General features: G+C 35.2%; 1 protein-coding gene across 1 annotated transcript in view; it reads left to right on the top strand.

Annotated features, from left to right (window-relative positions):
- Positions 1-16,487, top strand: part of PPP4R2 (protein phosphatase 4 regulatory subunit 2) — a 52,176-nt gene extending 35,689 nt beyond the window's left edge. The window contains exons 3-9 of the mRNA XM_047094735.1: positions 982-1,152; positions 10,148-10,241; positions 12,054-12,091; positions 12,986-13,060; positions 13,297-13,440; positions 14,151-14,440; positions 14,695-16,487. Of these exons, the coding sequence (XP_046950691.1) occupies positions 982-1,152; positions 10,148-10,241; positions 12,054-12,091; positions 12,986-13,060; positions 13,297-13,440; positions 14,151-14,440; positions 14,695-15,014 (1,132 nt within the window). The 3' untranslated portion in view covers positions 15,015-16,487. The remainder of the gene's footprint in view (positions 1-981; positions 1,153-10,147; positions 10,242-12,053; positions 12,092-12,985; positions 13,061-13,296; positions 13,441-14,150; positions 14,441-14,694) is intronic.
- The last annotated feature ends 8,368 nt before the right edge of the window (positions 16,488-24,855 follow it).

Genomic DNA, 24,855 nt, shown 5'->3' on the forward strand with positions numbered 1-24,855 from the left:
TAGACTATTTAGGCAGGTAGCATCCCATTTTTTTTTTTTTTAATTTTTTTTTTTTTCAACGTTTATTTATTTTTGGGACAGAGAGAGACAGAGCATGAACGGGGGAGGGGCAGAGAGAGAGGGAGACACAGAATCGGAAACAGGCTCCAGGCTCCGAGCCATCCGCCCAGAGCCTGACGCGGGGCTCGAACTCACGGACCGCGAGATCGTGACCTGGCTGAAGTCGGACGCTTAACCGACTGCGCCACCCAGGCGCCCCTCAATTTTTTTTTTTTTTTATATTAGTGGGAAAATGTGAGAGGACAGGAATAAAAATATATTTATATTAGTAAATGAATAGATACTAAAAGCACATAAAGAAATTGTGTATTTTTACTTTGTAGATACATATTTTATAGAACCTGTGATATATATACTTTGTTAAAAGACGTAAGATTCTGAAAATACTAGCTGAAAGTTAAAGGAGAAATTGAAGTTTATTTTGCTGTTTAACATAGATAAAAGACAAGCTTAGAGTATAGAGTCATTTTGACTTCTTTATTTAAAATTACAAATGTGAACTTGCTCTGATTTCTAATAACCTATTTAAGATGGGACAGTAACACCTCCCTGGTTAGGTTTGTTATGAGCAATAGAGTCAAAACAAAACTGTTTTAAAATGCTAGTAATGAGACATAGCATACAGTAGCCTTTCAGCCTGAGGTAGTTCTTTTTAAAGCTTTTTATTAGAGATTTGGGTGTCGTTTGGGTCAGGAGTGGGGAGAATTGGACATAACTAGTTTGGAGCTTCTGAGTCAAATTCATCAGATGCAGTCCTGGTATATGTTACTGAAAAAGATACTCTCACTGCTACCTATTCAGATCTTCATTTTGTTACCATTCGTGTCATGATAAATTCTGTGTTTGTGGTTTGTGTTGAAGAGTTATAAAGCTACATGATACTGTTTTTTTTGTTTGTTTTTTGTTTTTTTTTGCTTATAGGATTCAGTGGTCCCAATTTAAAGGCTATTTTATTTTCAAACTGGAGAAAGTGATGGATGATTTTCGAACTTCAGCTCCTGAACCAAGAGGTCCTCCCAACCCTAATGTCGAGTATATTCCCTTTGATGAAATGAAGGAAAGAATACTGAAAATTGTCACTGGATTTAATGGGTATGCACTTAATACTATTTTAAAGGTTTACTTTTTAGCAGAACATTATGGATTTTTATTTACGCTTTGTTCATTGATTATCCATTAAATAAGTTCTGTGTCTTTGGTGACATTTAGTAGTTACTGATTTTTAGCTTACAAGTATTTAAGATAATTACAGCATTTTAATGTATTTAATTTGTTTAACTTGAACTACCTTTATGGGTATCATTGGCATTTGAACTTTAAATGGGTATGACAGTGAAAACATTGAGGAAATATGTTAGTTTTTGCTTTCCATTTTATATGTGATACTATAAGTCATTATACTTTATCTAGAACCTGTATATCATTGAGATAAATGACACCTTTTTGAAAATGAAAAATAACAATTTATGTACATATTCCCCTTGGAACTTTTTACTTAAAAATTTTTTTTTGGAGTTCCCCTTTTACTCCCAAGTAACAAGTAACTGTTCTTAGCCCTTTGTAAAACATTGCATTGAAAAGATACACTGCACTAAAATAAAACTACTATTTTAAAAAATGTTGCTGCATGTCATATTCTGTGTCATTTTAATATTTTTCTTTTTAGGACTTTGTATTGGGGTTCCTTTTGAAGGGAAGAAGTATTTGTGAAGTTGAATTGTTCAGTATTTACATTGGCAATAGCAGCTTGGAGTGTGGGTTGGCAATACCAAATTTAATGAACTGTGGATATGTTAACTGAATTCATATTTGGGGTAGGGAGTTTCATTTGTAAGTATTTTTAGGTAGCATAAACAGTCTCATTTTTTCCCTTCAGATATTTAAACACATGGATTTGCACCAAGATAGTGTAATTCAGTTAATTCTTTATATGTTATGTTTTTGTGCCTTTGAGTTTTGCTTAAAATAACACATCCTTCGGCTTTGGTTTGAGATAAGTCACTAAAATACTTCCTTGGGGGTAGAATTTACGGCTGTATGTTTGAACTGCCTTTGTGGGTTTGGGGTGGGAGGGAGACATATTTTGACTTTGTACCCTGTTGTACTTTTGTACTGTACTGAAAATTACTGATCTGTATTCATTAATTTCTTTTTTAATAATAGTATATTTTAAATGCTCATACCAAAGAAAGTCACACGCTATATATTAGAAGTATGTTGCATAAGATTTATTCTTGATCTGAGTTCACGGTAAGAATGCTTTTTGGGGATATTTATAAATAGTGTATAGGTAGATAGTATTTACATGTTATGGTAACTTTTATTTTAGTAAGTTATGGCTACCATTTAAAAATAAGAGTTAAGGTAAAACAAGTGATACCACATATACTACTGCATTGTTAATGTTAAGCTAATTTACTTTTGATTCTCAATTAGTAATACCATTTTTATTTCTTTCAAATTAAAATGGACTGGATAGGTAGGTTATTAAATAAATGTAAATATTTATAATCTCTTAGTCTATAAAATAGGTAATTGACTTACTTCTGAAAATGATTTGAGCAATCATTTAAATACCTAAGTATACTTAAGACGTAATTGCTTTTAAAACATTTTTCATCCTTGAACTGTAAGTATTTTGAGCTTACATTGTTTTTAATTTGATGTTTCAGAATAGTAGTTATGAATCCTTTTCCCTAATCAGGCAGGATCCAAGTCTTATTAATCAGTGGTAAATAATTTTCAGTTTTTACTTAAGCTTTTTTGTCTATATTATCATATATTGGCATATTGAAATGTGTTTATGGTTTTTCTCAATTTTATTTTCATGCTTTGAATACATACAAATGCTGTTTTAAAAATTTTGCTATGAATGGTGGCTAAAATTGCACTTTGGTCTTTTTCAGCCAGATTGAGGATTTGTCCTTTCTAGTATATCTTTTTGCTATTATAATAGGTCATCTTTTAAGTAACAAAAATGATACTTGGTCATGGTTTCAAAAAGATCCTCAGGTGTCATAGGAGTAGTCCATAAAAAAAAAAAAAAGTAGGATCATGTCATGCTATTTGTATTTTCCTTTCTAAGAGCTTTGATATCACTGTCTCATTGCATTTATAGTTGTCTATGTATTTGAAATAACTGCATTATTTTTTATTATACAAGCGAGTTAAAATTCATTTGCCTTATTTCCATTGGTGGTGGGTGTTTTTGACTTCTACAGGTAGTGCTTGTAGTGAGCATCTGTATACATACCTTCTTGTGTTGATGAATGTCACACATTGAATGTATATGTAGATTGTTGCTTTTTCTTTTGATTTATAGAAATGGAATTGATAGGTCAGAGTGTATGCATACCTAAATTTTTACTGATCCTGCCAATTAACCTCACAAAATGTGTTAATTTGTCATTCCATGTGTGAGAAAGTGCAGATACTGTAATTATTCACTAGTTTGTGTGTGTATATGCATAGGTTTGTGTGTCTTTGACTGCAAGTGAAATTGAACATCTCATTAAGTGTTTATTGGCTCTTATAAATTGTTGTTTCATACCCTTGTTTTTCTTACTTTGAGGCTATTTTCTCACTGGTAAGTTTATTGTTTTGGTTTTGCTTTTAATTAGTAAAAGCTCTGTTGTAAATGCTTCATAGTATTTAGCTATAAAATAGAGTATCCGTTTTCCAAAATTATTTCACTATATTGTCAGCACTTAAATTTTCCCTCTTTGAAGTAGTAATTGTCGATTGACTTGTTGGCTTGATTTCTTGAACTGTAAGGGGTTACAGACACAGGGTTAAGTGTCTTCCAAACAAGGCCTAGAACAGTCAGTGCCTGAACATAGTAGGTTTTCAAACAAGTACTGAATAAATGGATGAAAAGAACAAAAGCATGCTTCTATATTTATATTTTGTTTCTGGTAGTTCATTCCTATAATAGTACACAGGGACTTCAAGGGGTAGAAAGAATGTAATTTACATTTCTGGTAGTTTTAAAAAAGATAGTTATATGTCCTTTAAATGACTGAAGTGGAAGAATAATGAATACAAATTAACTGTGTGTGTTTGCTTCTCCTTTGTCAATGGTGTTAGAAGATCTAAGGCCTTTCTAAAATAAGCAGTGAGTTTCAGTTCTAATTGTGGGTAGTTGACTAATATAGTATGGCTATGTATTTATGAGCATGTCTGGAAGAAATACATAACCATTTGATGCCTAAAAACTTTCAATTGTTCTATCATCTGTAAGGCAGGTACAGTCAGTTACAACAGAGGAGTGCTTTTCAACTTTTGACATGATAGTCTTTCTGAATATTGAATTTGTTCTCTAAAGTTACTTTAACATACATGACTGACCAGATTTTTCTTAGTCCTAAAAACTTCACACTAATTCTTTTACGTGTGGGTTGCATACGTATATACAGATATCTCTTGTAAGTTTCTGCACTTGAGTGTGTGCCTCTTCATACCTTTTTTAAAGGTCGTATATGAGATTTTTATACTCTTCTATCCGCATCATAGATGTAAAACACACTCCTGTTTTGATTTTGTATTGTTGCTTTACAGTTAGCTTGAGATTACTCAGGGATGAGAAGATGGGTTCTAGTCTTTTCTTACTTTGTTCTCTTACTTTGACCTGTTGGTTGCTGAATTTTCTTCTCTAGTTAGGGAAAAAAAAAGTTTTTGCGTTTTTTTTTTTTTTTGTGTTGAGCATATTAAATCTTGTAGCTGTGTTTATTTTCTTTGCTCTCTTTCACTTAGCATAACTAGTTGAGAATTGAAATTAGTAACCTACCCTCCTTGCTCTACCACCACTTTGTCTTGTCCTTTGGTAATAACGTTTGATTTGATGTCTAATACAATGTTTTAAATCGAAAGGTAGGATATAGCAGAACTCTTCATTTTTTCTTGACATTTTCTATTTGATAAAAGTACAGTGACAAATCAGCCTGCTGTAGGCACTGTAAAAGATGATTTAACTTGATTAAAAGTGTTGACAGTTGCTACGGACTTAGTTTGGGATGGGGAATGGTGCAGATACTAGTTTAGGATTACTCAGCATTATTTTAAGAGGCTAATTCTTCGTTTTCTTAATTGTTTGTACTTATAATTTTACATTGATGTTTTCAGTATCAGGATTTCTAACGTTGGATTTGAGATAGAAAATATATACCTAAGAATGTTTATGTGTATATTTATACAAATATTAAAGCCTGAGTACAGGTAGAGCATCTTGCTTTCTGTAAAAAGGTAATGTCACGTGGTATTTCTGACTTTTGTAGGACCTAAGAGTAAACCAAACAACCCGTTTAGCCTTTGATAAATTAAGATATATTTAAGTTAGTTTTTATCTAAATAGTTCAGGTCAGATTTAAGTAATTCTGTTAACTGAATGTAGCAATTAATAGAAAATAAAAGACAGTAAAAACCACATCTTTATGCATAAAATAAAAGCGAGCTGGCTCTTTTAGCATTTTTCATAATAGGGTGTCTGATTTTATGGTTATCGCTTAGTTTTTTTACTTGAATGGCCTGTGTTATATTTTATATTCCTTAATCTTCTTCATGAGGAAAGTTTATTGTATTACAAGAGTAATATAATAAGTTATCTGATTCTTATCTTAGATCCTGAATAAAATGTGCATTTTCTTTTTCTGAATGCATTCTTTCCAACTGAATACCTTGGTATGCATTCAGAATATTTGTACATCTTAGTGATAAAAACATTTAAACAGACTAAGATAAGTTTTAATCAAACTATAATCTCAGGTTAAAATATAAGGTAGGAAATTCTTCCTTTAGGTGTTGGCTTTATTGTGTAAAATTTCTTTCTTTTAAAACTAACATTGAATTGCTAATTTTCGCTTAGATGTTTTTCTCATGTACAGACCCTTTCCTGATACTTGAATTCTCACAGCTTTCAGGTCTGTAGGACTTGATACTTTTTTTTTTTTTAATTCAGTGAATGGGAACAGATTGCAGTCAAATTAAGATATACTCTGTAGCTAATATAAAATGTGTGATCCTCTTTAATCAGGGTTAGTTGCTCTCCTTGGAATTAAAAGGAATATTTTTAAAGACAGATAAACTTTTGATTTTGTTCCTCTGTAGTTGGTCTTTGGAGTGTTTGTGCTTTCTAGTCTCTATTAATTATTGAAAGGGATCAGGATGATGATGGAACCTAAGATTTGATGAACACCTTATAAAATATTTCAGGCATTGTTAAGTGGTTTATATACATTATGTTATGTTACATTTTGTGTGTGTGTGTGTGTATATACACACACTTGGAAATGGTCTCCCAGTGGGCTATCAAATATGCTTTTTTTACTACACTATATAATTTTGTACATCAAAAGTAGACTGGTTGACAGTGTTCTCTAGTGTTTCTGAGTAATGCCATTTTGAAAGAACCTGTCACTTTTGGATCTTTAATGTGGTTTTAAGTTTTGCTGGATTTTGTAGACACTTTTTTTTTTTTTTTTTACAGTGGAAAATGCTAGCTAATCATGTTCTTTTAAAAAGTCCCTCCCCCCCCCCCCCCCCCCCAGTTCCTTATGTATTCTTTGTTTTTATCTTTGGTGGGCAAATAAGGTAATACGTTGCAGAGTAAACTGAATACATTTTTATTTCAAATTACCCCAAAGATTTTTTTTTTTTTTGAAAAATTTTTTAATGTTTATTTTTGAGACAGGCAGAGTGAGCGGGAGACGGAGGCAGAATCTGAAGTGGGCTCCAGGCTCTGAGCTGTCAGCACAGAGCCCTACGTGGAGCTTGAACTCAGGAACAGTGAGATCATGACCTGAGCTGAAGTCTGATGCTTAACCAGCTGAGCCACGCAGGCACTCCCTGCCTCACAAAGATTTTTCTGCTAAATTTTATATTTTACAGTATATTGTTCCATTGAATATCCTTACCCCATTTCCCCAAATTTAGGGATTCTGGTTTAGGTTTTTCATTGTGTGCATTTTTGCTTTTTTCTTCTTAGCACAGGGGTCTTAAGTTAGTGATTTTTATTGGTATATGTGCTGCCGAAGCGAGCATGTTTAGTGATTTTTATTGGAAAAAAACTTTACTTACAGGAGCTAGAATAAATGGTTTTGTTTGCTATGTCTCAAGGGTAACAGAAGAGGGATGCCGGCTTAGTCAGTTAAGCATCTGGCTCTTGATTTCACCGCTGGTCTTGATGTCAGGGTCATGAATTCAAGTCCCGCACTGGTCTCCGTGTTGGGCATGAGCCCTACTTAAGAAAACAAGGAACCGAAGGCAAGCTTTTTGTAACAGTTTTTGTAGCAAACATTCATTTTGGATTTGTCTGGTTTATTCTTAGGCCTCTTTTTTAAAGACCTAACTCAGATGAAGTGTTCCCAGGTTCATGCTTGCTTCCTTGGCATACAGCTTATCCTGATAGCATTGTGTACAATCTTATTAGCATTTACTGTGATAACTTATATGCTCTGCTACTGAGTAAATATTTCTAGCTTATATTTACTTAAAAAGTACAACTGTGTGTAAAGAGACCTTCATTGGAGTTATCAAGATTATATTAATGTTTCCAGTGCATACTTTTATTTACAAGTAATATTTATATTTTAGCCTGTTCAGGTAAGGAGTAGGGGTGTTATATGACATTTTAGTGCCATCTGTTGGACACTTGGTAAAATAACTCTTAAAGCTCCAGAAGGTGCCTAAGAAGTAAACTCATTTTATCACAGGCTATTATTGCAAACATGGTTATGCAGATATAATACGCTTCCCCCCCCCCCCCCGCCCCCAAAGTAGTATTATTTACCAACATATGCAGTGTTGTTAATTGGCTACACTTTTACTTACCTTCCTAAAGAAAATAGGCAAAACATTTAGGGTAAACATTGTTAACAAACAGCTTAAAGATATTTATGTTTTAAAGCTATTTATTTTTTTTCCATTAAAAAAAAAAAGTTTATTTATGAGAGAGGAAGTGTGAGTGGGGGAGGGAGAGAGAGCATCCCAAGCAGGCTCAGTCTCAGGAACCCGAGATTATGACTTGAGCCAAAATCAAGAGTTGGATGCTTAACCAACCGAGCCACCCAGGTGCCCATAAAGCTATTTTTAATTTAAGAGAATATACTGGTTTTGGTTCTTGAAAGAAATGTAGTTGGAGGAAAAGATAGCTAGATATAACATCTATTTAAGTAGTTGTCAGTTAAGTATTGTTTGACTGTTCTTAACTTTGGGTGCTATTTGCTTCTTTTTAATAACTTACCCACTCAGTTATAGTGTCACTAGAATAGCATAGGTGGACTGTGTTCAAGGTTTGGGAAGTAATGAACTTGAAGAGGGGCTGACGTACAGAGATACTATTAATATTCAGAAATCCCTGATGGTAATGCATTTCAGATATATATGTGTACAAATAACTTACATATTGAACCTAATATGTAGGAGGAGATCCTGCCCTTAAGCTTTCAGTTAAATCTGAGGAAAGACAAATTGTAAATTTATGTTGTTTATTATATATGTAGCTTGGGAGATTTTTTTTTTTAATTGTTTAAATGTAGTTAACAGTTTTGTGTATTAGCTATATGTAGGTTTTCAGTTGTGTTGTCTTTATAGAAATGAATAAAACACATGTGTAAGCTGACTGTCTTGTTTCTAGTAACGTTGTTGATGTGCCTTGTTTCCTTTTTCCATTTTAAAGATTCTTAATTTGGACTGTATACTCCATTCTGACTGTATTTTCAAAAGGAAGAAATGGTCTTTCTCAGAAATCAAAGGCATTTCCTTTAGCATTCATGATGACATCAGAGAAATTCTGTAATTTCTAGCTCCTTCTGAGTATTTGCGACATCAGCCACACACATCTTTTAGTTCGTGCTCAGTCTTTTGTTGGCAGAATGATAGCTTTCTCAGTTTTAGGTTTTGATGCTACTTGAGAGAAGATTGAGTCTTGGCTTCTTATATGTAAAATGTTTTCATATGAATAAATGTATATTTTTTCAAAATAGGTTCTAAGTCTTATATGGACTTTTTATAAGAACATAAGGGTAGTATTGATGCTAAAAATAAGAGAACCAAATATAGTTTGTCAATTTAGACAATTAACAAAATTTTAAGTATGTTTGGAATAGTGGAAAGGGAAGACAAGGGATTTCAGGTTAGAGATACTGGCTTTGAGTCCTGGCACTGTTACTCACTCACTGCTTTCCCTTGTTGGGGAGAGTAATGTGTCAAAATGCCTATACTCAGTAAAGAACTTTGTGAATGTTAAGTCTTAATTCGAGGTTTTGTAATTGTTTTTAAGGAGAATAAGTAGGTTTGAATGGCAAATACTGAAGTCTGAAGTTTATGTTTGTACTTTTTAGCTGTTTGTCCTAATGCTTTTATGTTTGCTGTTCACACTGTAATTCTAAGGAATGCTAATAGTATGTGAGATGAATTTTTTTACATTTATATAATGATACTAGTCCAACGTATATCAGTTTTGTATTTGGTATGATCAAGTGAAAATGTGATTGTGGTTGAAGTATTTGGTAAAGTTAATAGGGCAGTTATCAAAATAATGATGGTGTTTGTATTTTATGTCTGATGAAACACACATTGTATATAAAACTGTAATTATGGAGCGGGACCTTATTTATAATACTTTTTTATTGAATTATTTGCTTTGTTCCATCCGATAACAAAACATTTACATTTTTTGGGGGGGGGGGACACTGTACAGAAATCTTTGTGTGCAAAGGAATGCTTGAGGAAAAGCTTCTGTATTTAATAAACCTTAACTTGATTATTACTTGTGTTGCCTCTCTTGTAAACTTAAAATTCAATTATATTCAGAATGTTAAAATTTTTTTCTCAATTAGTTTTGAAACTTTCAAAAATGTCTTTCTTTTTTTAATTACTTTTTAAGGCAAGGGATTTTCTTATTAAAAAGACAGGTGTACTTATTGTCTTGCTTATTTTTAAGTCACTCATCTATTCATCTTCCTATTGTAACATTTTCTTTTGTCACTTAATACCAGATGACTAGGTAAATCTTTAAATAGCAAGATTAGTGATGTTCCTGATTCTCTTGATAATTAATGATCTCAAACTATAAAATCATATTCTTTTGCAGTATCCCTTTTACTATTCAGCGACTATGTGAGTTGCTAACAGATCCAAGGAGAAACTATACAGGAACAGACAAATTTCTCAGAGGAGTAGAAAAGGTATTTATTTTATTTTTGGAATTATATTAAACTTAGCCTAATGTATTTCAGAAGAGAGTATTGAGTAAGTGCTGTTATAGGCATCTTTTCTTCGGATAGGCTTCCTGAAATCTACCTAAAGTTTTTCCAAGTTGTTTTCCTAATTTGGGAAAAACTAAGTTTTGGAGAGAGATTTAATAGGAGGGGCATAGAGGGAGGGCTTGTGATCACTTAAGTTTGGGGAAAGCACCTTACTGTCTTTTCAGAGTTCATGGTATGCATTCACATTAAAGGCTCTGCAAAATTCTAGCATTGATATTTTAACTTCAGTTGTGTTTTGCACACTTGTTTACCCATGGAATTCATTTCTTTATTTCTGGCTTTCAGAGGTGCACAACTTTGGAAAATCTGATGCAAAAATTTAAGTTAGATATTGAGAAAGATGTAGATCAGACTTACGAATGAAGAAAGCATTGGGTTTTTTTGTTGGTAGGGGATGTTAGTTATAAGAGAAGGGTATTTTGGACAAAGGAAACAGTGTGATAAACAAAGACATCAAGGTGTTTGAGGAAATGAAAAGTAGGAAATTGACTTGTCTGGAGTAAAGAACCAGTGAAGAAACCCTATGAGAACCAAGATTGGACCAGTGGGTTTATAATTCCCTGTGATTGATCCTAAAACATAGTTCAGTGTTCATAGTTAATTCAGATTCAATTTATTTTACCCTTGGAGCAGGAATCCAAAACATTTCTTAGTGATTTACAATAGATCTTAAGGCCTTACTGGATTAATGTATTTTGTTGCAGCTTCCATGCCCTCAATTTAATAAGATTCCTGAAGGGCAGGAAACTGAGATGATTCGTCAGTACTTATTTTCAGCCTATGGACTTTTAGCAGTTAGATTTTGGCTATCTTTGGGTGGAGAGGCAGTTGTAGCAGTTGTACCAGGGGTGGCCCTCTCACCAAATCAGGGCTACAGTGTTTGATTTGGGTGACCATAGACTAGTTATATAACCCAAGTCTCAGTTTCTCATCTGTGAAGTATGGATAATAACAGGGTTCTGGAGGGGATCAAATGTAAAGTGCTTACTCTGGCTCAATACACATTTAATGAATATTGACTATTAATAAGGTTCGTATTACCAGGAAGATTATACTCTTAAAAAGTTCTTAGGCTCTTTTTTTGGTATATGATGCTACTACACATCAGGCTTCTGATTGGGTACTGCTCTATAAGGAAATTCATTATACTTGGCCTAAGTATTTGAATCTCTAAATATCTTGGAGTGATTTCAATATAATGTAAGAGTGTGGCTCCACTGTATGATTGATAGATATACTGTCAGGACTCCAAAGTAGCTAGAGTAGAGTTAAAATAATACTGGCAGAAAAAGCAAATGGTTTAGTAGGTTATATTAGGTTTAGTCTGGGGATGCCTGGGTGGGTCAGTTGATTAAGCGTCCAGCTCTTGATTTTGGCTCAGGTTATGATCTCATGGTTTGTGGATTCATGGGATCCAGCTTTGCATCAGGCTCTGTGCTGGCAGCATGGAGGCTACTTGAGATTTTCTCCATCTCTCTCTGCCCCTCTCCCGCTCACATGCACATACGTGCTCTCTCACAATAAATAAATATTAAAAAAAATAGTCTGTTATTGTTTCAGTTTCTCTTGTTTGATTAATCCTTTCTAACCATTTATTTCCTTGTATTAGTAAAATTGGAATAGATAGGAACTTAATCTGTCAGGGGGATTCTGAGAAATTAAAAACAAATGATTAAACTTTATGTTGTAGTGCTTTCCCTCACATTAAAGCAAGAACTTTTGTTATTACAGAATGTGATGGTTGTTAGCTGTGTATACCCTTCTTCAGAGTAAGTATATATAGATTTTTGCATTTCTGTATATTCTAATAATTGTATCATTTCTATTAGTCTTTAAAATAGGTTATATTTACTTTAGATGGAATGAAGCTTGATAACATTTATAAATATTTGTGAACCTACTACCCAGTAGAATATTACCTACTACCCAAGTAGAATATTACCAATGACATTACCTCTATGTTTTTCTGATAAAGAGATGTGGATTAAAGTGATTTGATAATTTACTGTAATCTTTACATTTGTGGATTTGTCTACTGTCAGGGTGCTCAGAACCCTGAGATCCCATTCTAGATACCTTACCATGGTGTTTGTAGGGCAAAACTCCTAGGTTTGGGATAGCTACTTGATGAGTTTCCTCTTCATAATGGAAAAGTATTTCCAGTTGTCAAGATTTATATAACAGATTAATGTATCAGTTTAAGACATAGTCTTTGGCACTATTGATCCTTTGTTTTGAGTGGATGTCCTGGGAATTACAGCAGTTAAGCCCTGTCCTTGGCTTCTACCCACTGGATGCCTGTAGGGTCCTTCTCCTTCCTCAAAGAATGTCTTCAGACATTGTCGGAAGTCTCCTGGGGCTGTGGGCTGGAGGAAGGAGAGCTGCGAGAATGATGTTGCCTCCTGTTGAGAAACACTGGGTTTATAAAACGTCTGTGATTCCATAGGCAGTAACAGTGAGTTTGTTTTTAGAACTCTCACAAGAATAAACCTGTGGGAAATGAGATATTAAGGTAATCCCATAATTAGGTTGTTTCTCACAGAAGTCTTTTTGTTTGGTTCGTGACCGTGAGATCTTACTTAAAAGATGTTTTAGGTCCATGGCTCTTAACAAAATTAAAGAACTAAATGATCTGTAACGGTGTTTTTTTAATTTTCTCCTAGGAAAAACAATTCCAATAGTTTAAATCGAATGAATGGTGTTATGTTTCCTGGAAATTCACCAAGTTACACTGAACGGTGAGGTTATTGATTTTAATATCCAGAGAGATTGCATTTTCCTAATTTTGAGCAACAGGTTCAGTATACTTTGTTACAAATTGGGCATTTTGTGGAAGATACAGGATAAATTAATTTGGTGACCCAAAATCTAAAAGTCAAAGTTAAATACTTCTGTGATGTGTATATATAAGCAAACTTTGGGAGGGTGACCTCTTACAAAAATGAGAAAATGATGTTCATTTATCTTACCATAGGTCTAATATAAATGGGCCTGGAACACCCAGGCCGCTTAATCGACCAAAGGTTTCTTTGTCAGTCCCCATGACAACAAATGGCTTGCCTGAGAGCGCAGACAGCAAAGAGTCAAACTTACAGCAAAATGAGGACAAAAATCACAGGTTTGTATGTGATTTATATTTTAAAACAAACATGTTTTCAAAAAAGGTTGATGTTTATTGATTGTTTTCAGCACTCATTATTTACTATTTACTGTTGTTTTGAGGAACACAGAAAGGTTTTAGTGTGTTTTACAGGAGCAGTCTGTGGCTTCTGGAAGTTTCCAGTATTAGTACATGATGAAGATGATCATAGAAAAGGCTGAAAACTGCTAATTTGGGGAGATCCTATTTATAGTAGGGTCTTAAGAAAGTAAAGTGGTCATGATATTTTTTATTTCTGTTTTTGCAAGTAACCTGAAATGTTGAAATTTAGTGAGTTATTTCTCATTATAGATTATTAAAGGAAACCTTTGGTTTATATCCCATTTCACATTTTCTGCAACACATTAAGGGAAAGCAGACAAAACAAGTGAGCAATCTTAGTGAGTATATCTGTCTGGAGGACTTGTAGTTATGTTACGGGAAGCCATTTACTGCAGAATTGAACAGAAATGTCATGCAGCTTGTTGACTGGTTCTAGTGGGAAATACTCATTAAACAGTTGAGGTTCCCTCGAAATTACTGTGTTGTGTTTCTCTTTGCCCAGATGGTACAGTTTAACTTTGACAGTGAAATACAGTTTTAAAAATTACTAGACCTTAAAAATGAGATGAGAATGTGGAAGATGAAGAAAATCTTACTAATGGCATTTTAAAAAAAAACATTTACAGTGACTCTGTGACCGCTGAATCCGAAGGTTCCTCAGTGAGCCCTGTAAAAAATAAACACCCAGATGAAGATTCTGTGGAGGCTGAGGGGCATGAGGTAAAAAGACTCAGGTTTGACAAAGAAAGTGAAGTCAGAGAGACAGCCAGCCAAACATCTTCCAGTGAAATTTCTTCGGTTATGGTAGAAGAAACAGAAACATCGTCGTCATCTCAGGATAAAGACAAGGAAAGTAGTTGTACCAGACAGCACTGTACAGAAGAGGATGAAGAAGAGGATGAAGAGGAAGAAGAAGGTATTTAGAGACCATCTGTAAAAGGGTGGAGTAAGGAGATCCTCAAATTCTTGTACTTCATTTTTGCGTGAAAGAATTTAACGTAATGGAACTCCTTATAATGCTGATGTTGGGCTTTTCTGCCACCTGTATGTAGTTGCTGCTGAGTTTCAGGGGATAGGATTTGAACTGTAGAATATCAGAATTCATGAAACTTAACTGTGGAGGTATTTTGAAAATAAAATTTAACTACAACAACATTTGCTTATTTTTAGAGTCTTTTATGACATCAAGAGAAATGATTCCAGAAAGAAAAAATCAAGAAAAAGAATCTGATGATGCCTTAACTGTGAATGAAGAGACTTCTGAGGAAAATAATCAAATGGAGGAATCTGATCTGACTCAAGCTGAGAAAGATTTACATTCTGAAGGTAGTGAAAATACAGGCCCTGTAAGTAGTGGTTCTGATTGCCATGAGACAGAAGAATTAGTAGGATCCAATTCCAGTAAAACTGGAGAGATTCTCTCAGAATCATCTATGGAAAACGACGAAGAAGCCACAGAAGTCACAGATGAACCAATGGAACAAGACTAACTATTTAGAAACATGTAGATGCAGTATTTTACATACAGTTCTGGTTTTACACTGTATAAAACTTTTATGTAATAAAATGGACCTCTAGTTTTTACAAGAGAAGCAGGTTGTAAAATAAAGTACTTTATGGGATAAATCCTGAAAGAGTTGTACATGTAAGAACTGTGAATATCAGCTCCTCTGGGTCCTGCTTACCGCTGACTTTTTTTTTCAGTCTGGTCAAATCAGTGGTTTGTGTATAGATTTTTTTTTTTTTTTTGAATTAAAGTTTTTAAACTGGAAGGTAATAATTATAATTTTGAAAAACTTTTGGAGATGATCACATTTAGTTTATACATATGCAAGAAGTCTTTTTGTCTTGTCTCTTTCTGACAGCTCTAGCAGTTTTCATATTTTGGTCATAGTTTCAACATTTTAACATGTGAATTATAGGGTTTCATGCTGGTTTCCAGATTTTATTGTTTGACTATGTACAATGGAACTTTAAGTCATATATACATATATATATATATATACATATATATATATACACACATATATATATATATATTATTCTAAGGGGGGAAATGTTATATTTTTCTGTTTCTATAAGAGATGAATACAGTGGATACTTTTTCTATTGGTAATGATTGAGTTCACCTCTTTCAGAAGACAGTTTCAGTTTCTCTTCTGAGTAATTCAAATAAAATCTGGCCCTTGTGAAACCCTGGAAATAAGTCTGTTGAAATACCAGGTTAAACACATTCCAAGAGATCTGTTCAAACTAAAATTCTTTTGTATACTTCTGAGGTGCCTGAGAAAAAGACTTCACTATTTATGAGAAAATATGCTTTATCTTGGAAACTGTGTTCAAACATTAGCTTACTATTTTGTAGAATGAATGCTGACATGAGACCATCTCAGAAGAACCCGGCAGGTTCCTTGACCTTTTGCTTGCTTTTCTGAACATTGTGAATATTACACATTTCTTTCTAAATTATTCTAGAGTATGCAAATGTCATTGGTGTGAAACCCCACTGTACTGGAAGAATTAATATATTACTATAGTAATGTACTGGAGCTAAATGGCTGAAGCTTTAGGGGTGCATAGAAACCACCATAATTTGTATGACATTTTGAAGTGAATTAAATATTTTTGAACATGCTTCTTCGACAGCCAGTGTTATATTTTTCAGATTAACACAAAGCACAATGATTACTCTAAACTCAATATTTTCAAATTCACATATTTAAAGTCATGCAAGCTGCAACTTCCCTGTCAAAATTACTGGCTGCCAAATTTATACCTGTTTCTTCAGCTGTACCTTTTGATATTTAGAATTTTTAAATTTCTGTAAAGTAGATTTTGTAGAATGTAATGTGTTCACTGCCTTTGTGAAGCGGTATATAATTGTATAATTTCTGTGTGTAAACTGAATGCTTGGGCTTTCAATACAGTATTCATATAAAGCAATAAATATTAATGTTATGAAATATTCGAGTACATTTTTATCAAAATACAAAAGAATCCCTTTTTTAGTTTCAGATATCTGAATTACACAAATGAACTTAGAAAACTGATGCAAACAGTTTCTGACACTGTATCGTAATCTTTGGGGTGATGTGGGTGGCAATTACAACTTTTGCATTTTGACTACTTAAATTGCTATAATTACCAAATTGGGCTCCGTTTATGTTTATAGGGTAATATACTACTGACTGACTTGACTGTCAGGTTCACAGCAGCTAGATATATTTATGAATATGTCTAATAGTTGACATAAAAACTACATATTGATTTACTGCGTCCAGGAGGGGAGAAAAAAATCACACATTGTAAATTTTTAGAAAATTTTTTGCAAAAATGTTAAAATGAAGCAAATTTTAAATGTGACATTCATTTGTAGTGACTTATTATTTTGTTGAGGGATATTTTGCCAATGAGAACAGATTATAAACATTTTAAGTTTAGAAATTTTAAACTTTTCTTTAGAATATTTATGAAATTATTGTCAATAAACCTATTCTTGAAGATCCTGTGACCTTTGATATTTTTTGTTTTAATTGTGCCATGGACCATTTGTAAACAAATCAGTTTACTTTTGTTGGTTATAAGTTGAAGATTTAGCAACATGATTTTAAGGTCTGTGGTTTTATTTGTAAACTTGCAATTGCTATTTTTGCAAGGGCAAATGTATTTCTTTATTAAATAAAGTACAATAATGGTGAATGTACCAAAATGCCATCATTTAACTCTATGAGAGATCTGCATTTTAATCTATAGTTTAATAGTTTTAATATTTATTAGATATTCATATGTTGATCATAGATCAAACTTGTTGCTGTTTATACAGATAATTGTAGAATGCTCATGGGATATATTCTTTAGGATAGGTGGAATACTTCTGTAGTTAAACTGGGAAACCTTGTTCAGCTGGTTTAAGATATTGATGCCCATTTGGAAGTAGATTTCCGCAAGTATGCATAGGTGCACTTACACAGACTTTGCTTAATGAAAATACGAGTTTTAATAGTAACTGATTGAGATGTGAATCTTTTAAAGGCTAATTTTAGGCACATTTTCTTAACACATCAGCAAAGTCATTAAAAGATCTAAATGAAGCATCAAGACCTCAGTGATTAAAAATAATTATTTTCTTTTTTTGGCCTTGAGCAGATTGTTTACCTGTTAGAATCTAGACTCTGAACCCAACATGTGAAAAGGACTTTCAGTGCTGATGAGGATACAGAGTGTATATGTACGATGTTTTTAGCACTTTCCCCTTTTAAAAAAGTGAAAACATTATCCTAGTACATTTTTGAAAATACATCTTTTCAGGTCTGAAAATGTAGCAGAACAGAGATGAGTAGTAGAAAATGTCCTATTTTAAATGTTGATTATTAAATAAGTTTAATCCAGTTAGGGTTTATTGTAACTACACCTTTCACACGCGTGGACAGAGAGCAGTGGGATTCCCCATCAGGGGGCTGTCACCCTTTGGCTTGGGAAGGCGTCCTAGAAATCCTGCGCCAGAAGGTATAGCCTGTGAAAGCATGGAGGTTCAGAGTACTTTGTCTTGGTGGTGTAGATAGGCATGTATTTATGCATTTTTGCATTTGTAAAATCAGTAATTTTTCAAATAATGTAAATGTAATATACTAGATTACTTATAAAGGTACTGGGCAGAATCTATAGCTGCTACAATGTTTGATTATGAGAAATGTAACGTGATAAGAATGAAATGCAACTTGTAGAACCAAAGGAAATACACATTTTGGGTAGTGTTTCAAATTGTCTTCTGAACAGGAGTTTAATTACATTGGTTTTGATCAAACAAAGCTCACTTCTCTCGAGATTTGTGCTAATAAAATGGATGAATGCAAAAACACCTTGTAATTTTATGTGGAATTATTATAATTAGGTTTATTGGATTATTGGCCTAATAAGGATGCTAGTATGTATTGGTTAGAATACATCAAATAGTTCACATTTAAAAAATCAGTACACTTCCTTCGGAATTTTATTTTATTTCAATTTGGAGCCTAGATTACTTTGCCAAATGTATTATTTTCATAATGCAATAAAATATAAATTAGAAGAGTATCTTTGTGTGGAATTCCTTTATTTGCCATAATAGTTCACACTTCCTCTCTCCCAACTCCTCCTCCCCTAGTCACTTCAGATGCTGTAGGATCCATAAGCATTTATTTCCTGGTCTATAGGAAAAGCCTAATGCGTGACTTTATTGCAGCTCTGTTTCTTGAGTGATAATAGTGTTTCTTGAGTGATAATGGTGTGGAGGGTGCAACTGTGTCGAACGGACAGTTCAAACCTGGTATCTGATAAAATCCTGATTTACCTTATAAAAATTTCTCTTTGGGAATAATATGGCACTAATTTGCATGCACAGATCTATAACATTTGTGTTAGAATTCTTTTAGAACTGCCTCTTTCAGACAACTACCGTGGCGAGAAATGTAGAATTGCCCTGAAAGAAGAGGATGGGTTCTGTTTTCTTTTCTGGGTTCTTGTTTCTTAATATGTACTGCACAGTAGGTGATAGTAAATAGTAACACTTGGGGCTTTGGATTCAGAAGATAGTACTAATTAACTAGCATGTGTCTGATTTAAAAAATTTTTGAGTTTCAGCTTCTTTATAGGATACCTAATTTGCCCCCAGGCAACTTTATTATTTAGTAAACGGAATTGGTAGTACGAGTTTTGTTTGGGTAAGGAAGACTGATTCTTGCCCTAACTAGGAAGAAGCACAATGGTGGGCCCTTACCCTAATCTAGAATGAAGAGTATACTATTTTCTGTTGTCACAGTTTAAGAGCAACAGACGTTTTTTTCTTGTTTAAAATTGAGCAGTAGAGTTTGTGGTCTGGGATTTATAAACTTCCAGCCTTTTTCTTCCAAAGGCAATGGATTTTTTAGCAAAAAAAAAAAAAGAAAAATGTCAGCAATCCTGTGTTTTCCAGTCTGCACACTCTGCTCTTCTCCTCACTTTTATACTTGGACAAGCCGGCCCTGTGCTTGCTGAGTGGCGGACAGTTGAAATCAAGTGGGCTTGTGGATACTGTCTACACAGTCCACTGTGAGATTCCTCAATTTTACTAATCTTTCGATCACACTCTGCCCACTTGAAGGGTTCTGTGTTCATCCCTGAAGTCTGTCTTTGCAGTGAGGCTTATGGTATTGGGAGCAGTCCACACAGTTGGATGCTCTTGACTGGAGCTCCACGAGCAGTTTGTATCACCAGGAGATAAGCATGCTGATGACACAAGACCTGGTGTCTGCAAGACCTGGCCTAGAGTAAGGAACAACACACCCTCACCTGAATAGGGGACAGTGTTCCTCTGACCCGGACGTTGAGTAGTCAAACAGGCCCAGTCCTGCTTTAATGTGGTATAATGGGACTTGATATTTGGTTACTACTGGTATTAGTAATAATACTAAATGTAACTAATAGTTCTATCAAGAAATGTTTGCAGTTGGATAGGCTTGCAAGTGTTAATGCTGCTTATATTTGCTGAGAATTTGAGGGTGAAATATGTGGTATTGGGCTATCTTTGGATGTTTTTCTTTGCCTGGCTTGCAGTGCTACAGCATGGAAGGGTCAGGTTAGGTGATGACCCAACAACTGCCATCTGCATTTAGGAATGCACACAATCTTCCACTTTTCAATTTGACTAGGTACCTAAAATTAAGTTGGGTGGCAACTTGTATGAGCTGTGTATTTGCAGGGAAAGGGGGAGGCTCAACAGAGTAGACTCAGCCCTTTTGTGACCTTTGAGGGATTTAGTCACTTTTGGAGAAGTTTTTAATTCAAGGTGGTCTGAGAATTGAGATGTATAGGAGAGACACCTGAGTGCACTTGTGGCTGTGTGGGAAGGCTTCTCAGATTTGGCCTCGAAAAATGAACAGGACAGGGAGGTAGCAAGATGTAATGGTCAGAATAGAAGGGCATAGGAGTTGGCAGTGATAAGCGTTAAGCCCAGCTGAGGCACTGTGGGTAGGTAACAGTATTTCTTTGAGCCGTAGTGTCCTCATTGTTGAAATGGGGAAATAGTATCTGCCTGGCAGTACTCTTTGGGCATTCAGTGCAATTAGGTATAAAACTAGATCTGGTTCAGGATCTGACATTTCTTTTAAGGAGAAACATGGAGGGGAAGCTCTGTGTTGTTCCTGGGGATGATAACCGTTTTACCAGAATCAAAGTTGAGGTTTCAATCCTGGTCAATAACAGGATAATAATCGCAAGCACTAATTGAGCACTTTATGCCCCTCCTTATCCTCAGCACATGTCACCTCTTTTAACATTCCCATCAACCCTATGAGGTGTGGAATGATGTCCTCATTTTATAGACAAAGAGTCCCAGGGACCCTTTGAAAGTAGAAGGTCAGAATGAGAATTAGGGGCTCTGACGCTAAAAAAAACCAGTGGTTTTTGTTGTTGTTGTTTGTTTGCTTGTTTACCATTATGCTCAGATCCCTTCCAGTCTTGGAAGGCCAGGAAGGGAGCTGTTCCAGGTGTCCAAGGATTCTCAGATCCACCTAGACTGTCACATTCAGGTGCATCAAAGGGCTTTGCCAGTCAACAGACCCAAAGCACTTGGTTTCACACTCCATGTACTTCACTGTTTTCTGTTCATTTTATTTTTTTTCTATCACCCATGATTTTCCATGAGACGTTTTGAGTACACACTCTATTTTAAAAGTTAATGCACACCTGGCAAAAATTCAAACAAAATAGCATATACTGAATTGTTTTAGTCCTACCACCCTTGCTCCCATACCCCTCAGTTATATCCTCCCGCCTCAACCCTGTGGTAAGTGCTCTCACTAGGTGGGCCATAGTGCTTGACAGCAAAGATCCTGGAGCCAGATTGCCTGGATTTGAATCCCAGCTCTGCCATATGTTGTCTGTGTGATCGCACATCTCATCTCTAAGATGAGAATGAGTTCCCAACCTCAGGGCGTGACCACTACAAGAGATCCTCACTCTCCAGTGGTCTCCCCTGACTTCCTGTCCACAGTGAGGGGCACTTTCCTGCCCTGTTTAATATGGTTTTGTAATATGTCTGCATCAGTACCTAGAAAGCCACCCCAGTCATTTTAACAGCCGCATTAGTATGTCAGCATATAGATGAACCATGCTTGGTTTAACCAGCTTCCCTTTAAGAGACCTCACGAAGCTTTGACTTGTGGCCACTGTTCACCCAGTTTGAGCGGTTTGACATGGGGACGTATGAAGACAGCTTCTCTCCTTACCCCCCACCCTGGGAAGAAATAGCCAACCAGCCACTGAACTTGAAGTATTCCTTAAAAGAATCATTAAGTAATGTGTGAAATAGATGCCCTCGTCCCTGGGATGTGGTGGAAGAGAGGATGAGGGATTACCTGTTAGGCAAACCACATGCTGTAATTGCCAGCCATCGAAAATAGTAAGAGACACTGTTACGTGAAGTAAGATGTTAGCTGCCCACTGAAATATGACACATGCTTCGTGATATTCCTGCACAGGGCGTGGGTCAGTCACAACGGTCTCTCCTGGCTTGACATTTTCATCTCTTTTGATGAATTTTGTAATTTCTCCATTGTTTGTACTGCTTTGGCTTGTGATGGGCAATCCTGCAATGAAGCAAAACATAGCTCCACCTCTTTGTGCATATTTTCATTTTTTAAGCTCTTGGTTGTCACTTGGCAACAAAGTAGGGAATTAGTCTCCCACAATGACAAATACTCGCTTTACTAATTGCTGTCATTTACTAATTACTTGCTCTTTTCTTGTGACTTTCACATTTTTTTTCCCCTGAAGGGACATGATAACTTTTTGTCTCAATGCAGAATCACAGTGTCAGTTAAAGACATTTTCAGCAGCAATTAATTTCAACCCATGTCGTGTACCAGAAATGCACAGAGCTCAGTTGGAGTGACAACGGTATGAAATGGTGACGGCCACTTTGCATATGCTGTCTCGTGACCACTGCCACCACCACACTGGCCCAGGGCTCTTGAGAGATGGATGCACTCAGAGCTCTGAGCGGACGAGAGCAGGCCAGCATCAAACATCGCAGAAACAGCCATCAATCAATCCAGACGGCGATCTGTTGCTTCTTTGGTCATCCATACGTGTTTATTAAGAGACTGCTTATGAGCCTGGGCCTGGGAGTACAGCAATCAAGACAGAGAAACAAGGTAAGTGGAAATATATGTAAGACTGTGATGAAGGCTGTGGAGCTGAGGAGTATGGGGAATAAAGGAGGGTAGTTCTATTTTAAATCAGGTGTCTCTGCAATGACATTTGTGTTAAATATGTCAGTTGTGCCATTTTTTTTTATGTTGAGAACATCTAATACCTATTCCTTAACCACTTTCACATATATAATACAGCGTTGTTAGCTGTATCATGTGAACTTTAAAATCAGCTTGTGTGATTCCAGAAAAATGATCTGTCGGTACTTTAATTTGATTATACTACGTTTTAAAATTAAGTGTGGAATGAAGGGCATCTTTATGATGTTGAATCTTCCCAATTAAGAACATGGTGTAGAGCTGATAAATCAATTCAGTAAAGTCACAGGATACAAAATCACTGTACAGAAATCTGTTGGTTTCCTATACACTAATAATGAAACAATGGAAAGTGACATTAAGAAAACAGTCCCTTTACAATTGCACTGTAAGCAATAAAATATCTAGAAATAAACTTAACCAAAGAGGTGAAAGACCTGTACTCTGAAAACTATAAAACACCGATGAAAGAAGTTCAAGATGATGCAAAGAACTGGAGAGACATGCCATGGTCATGAATTGGAAGAACAAATATTATTAAAATGTCTATATGACCCAAAGCAATCTACAGATTCAGTGCAATCCCTACCAAAATACCACCAGCATTTTTCACAGAGCTAGAACAAACAATCCTAACATTTGTATGGAACCACAAAAGACCTCGAATAGCCAAAACAATCTTGAAAAAGAAAAACAAAATTGGAGGTATCATAATCCCAGATTTCAAGTTATATTACAAAGTGGTAGTAATTAAAACAGCATGGTACTGACAGACACTAAAAACAGACACATAGATCAATGGAATAGAACAGAAAACCCAGAACTCAACCCACACTTACATGGTCAATTAATCTCTGACAAAGGAGGAATGAATACACAATGGGAAAAAGACTGTCTCTTCCCCAGAAAACTGGACAGCCAGCCACATGCAAAAAATGAAACTGGACCACTTTCTTTCACCATACACAAAAACTCATAATGGGTTAAAGGTCTAAATGTGAGACCTGAAACCATAAAAATCTTTGAAAAGAGCACATTTTTTCTAGATATGTCTCCTGGGGCAATGGAAATAAAAGCAAAAATAAACTTTTGGGACTACATCAAAATAAAAAATTTCTGCACAGCAAAGGAAATTAACAACAAAACTAAAATCAGACTGTTGAATGGGAGAAGATACTTGCAAATGGCATAGGTGAAGAGTTAATATCGAAAGTCTATAAAGAACTGATACACCTCAACACACAAAAACCAAATAATCCAATTAAAAATGGGCAGAAGACATGAACAGACATTTCTCCAAAGAAGACATCCAGATGGCCAACAGACACATGAAAAGATGCTCAATATCACTCCTCATCTGGGAAATGCAAATAAAAACTATGAGATACCACCTCACCCTGGTCAGAATGGCGAAAACAAAAAATACAAGAGACAAGTGTTGGCAAGACTGTGGAGAAAAATGAACCCTCTTGTACTGTTGATGGGAATGTCAATTGGTGCAGCCACTATGGAAAACAGTGCGGAGTTTCCTCACAAAGTTAAAAATAGGACTACCCTGCCATCCAGATATTGCACTATTTACCCCATAAGTACAAAAACACTATTTCAAAGGGATACATGCACTCTTAGGTTTATTGCAGCCTTACAGGAGCAAACTATGGAAGCAGTCCAAGTGTCCATCGATAGATGAATGGATAAAGAAGATGTGTATACACACACACACACACACACACACACAATGAAAAATTACTCAGCCATAAAAAAGAATGAGACCTTGCCATTTGCAACAACATAGACAGAGCTAAAATGTATTATGCTAAGCAAAATAAGTCAGAGAAAGACAAATACCATATGATCTCACTCATATGTAGAATTCAAGAAACAAAACAAAAACAAGCAAAGGGGAAAAAAGAGCAAGAGAGGTAAACAAGAAACAGATTCTTAACTATAGAGAACAAACTCCTGGTCGCCGGAGGGGAGGTGGGAGGTGGGTAGGGGGGGGATGAGTGAAACATGATGGGGATCAAAGAGTACACTTATGATGAAAGATAAAATAAAGAACATG

This window comes from Lynx rufus, unplaced genomic scaffold (genome assembly GCF_022079265.1).
Source record: "Lynx rufus isolate CCGP_SWC_20201006 ecotype Redwood Valley unplaced genomic scaffold, mLynRuf1.p SCAF_4, whole genome shotgun sequence".
Lineage (NCBI taxonomy): Eukaryota > Metazoa > Chordata > Mammalia > Carnivora > Felidae > Lynx > Lynx rufus.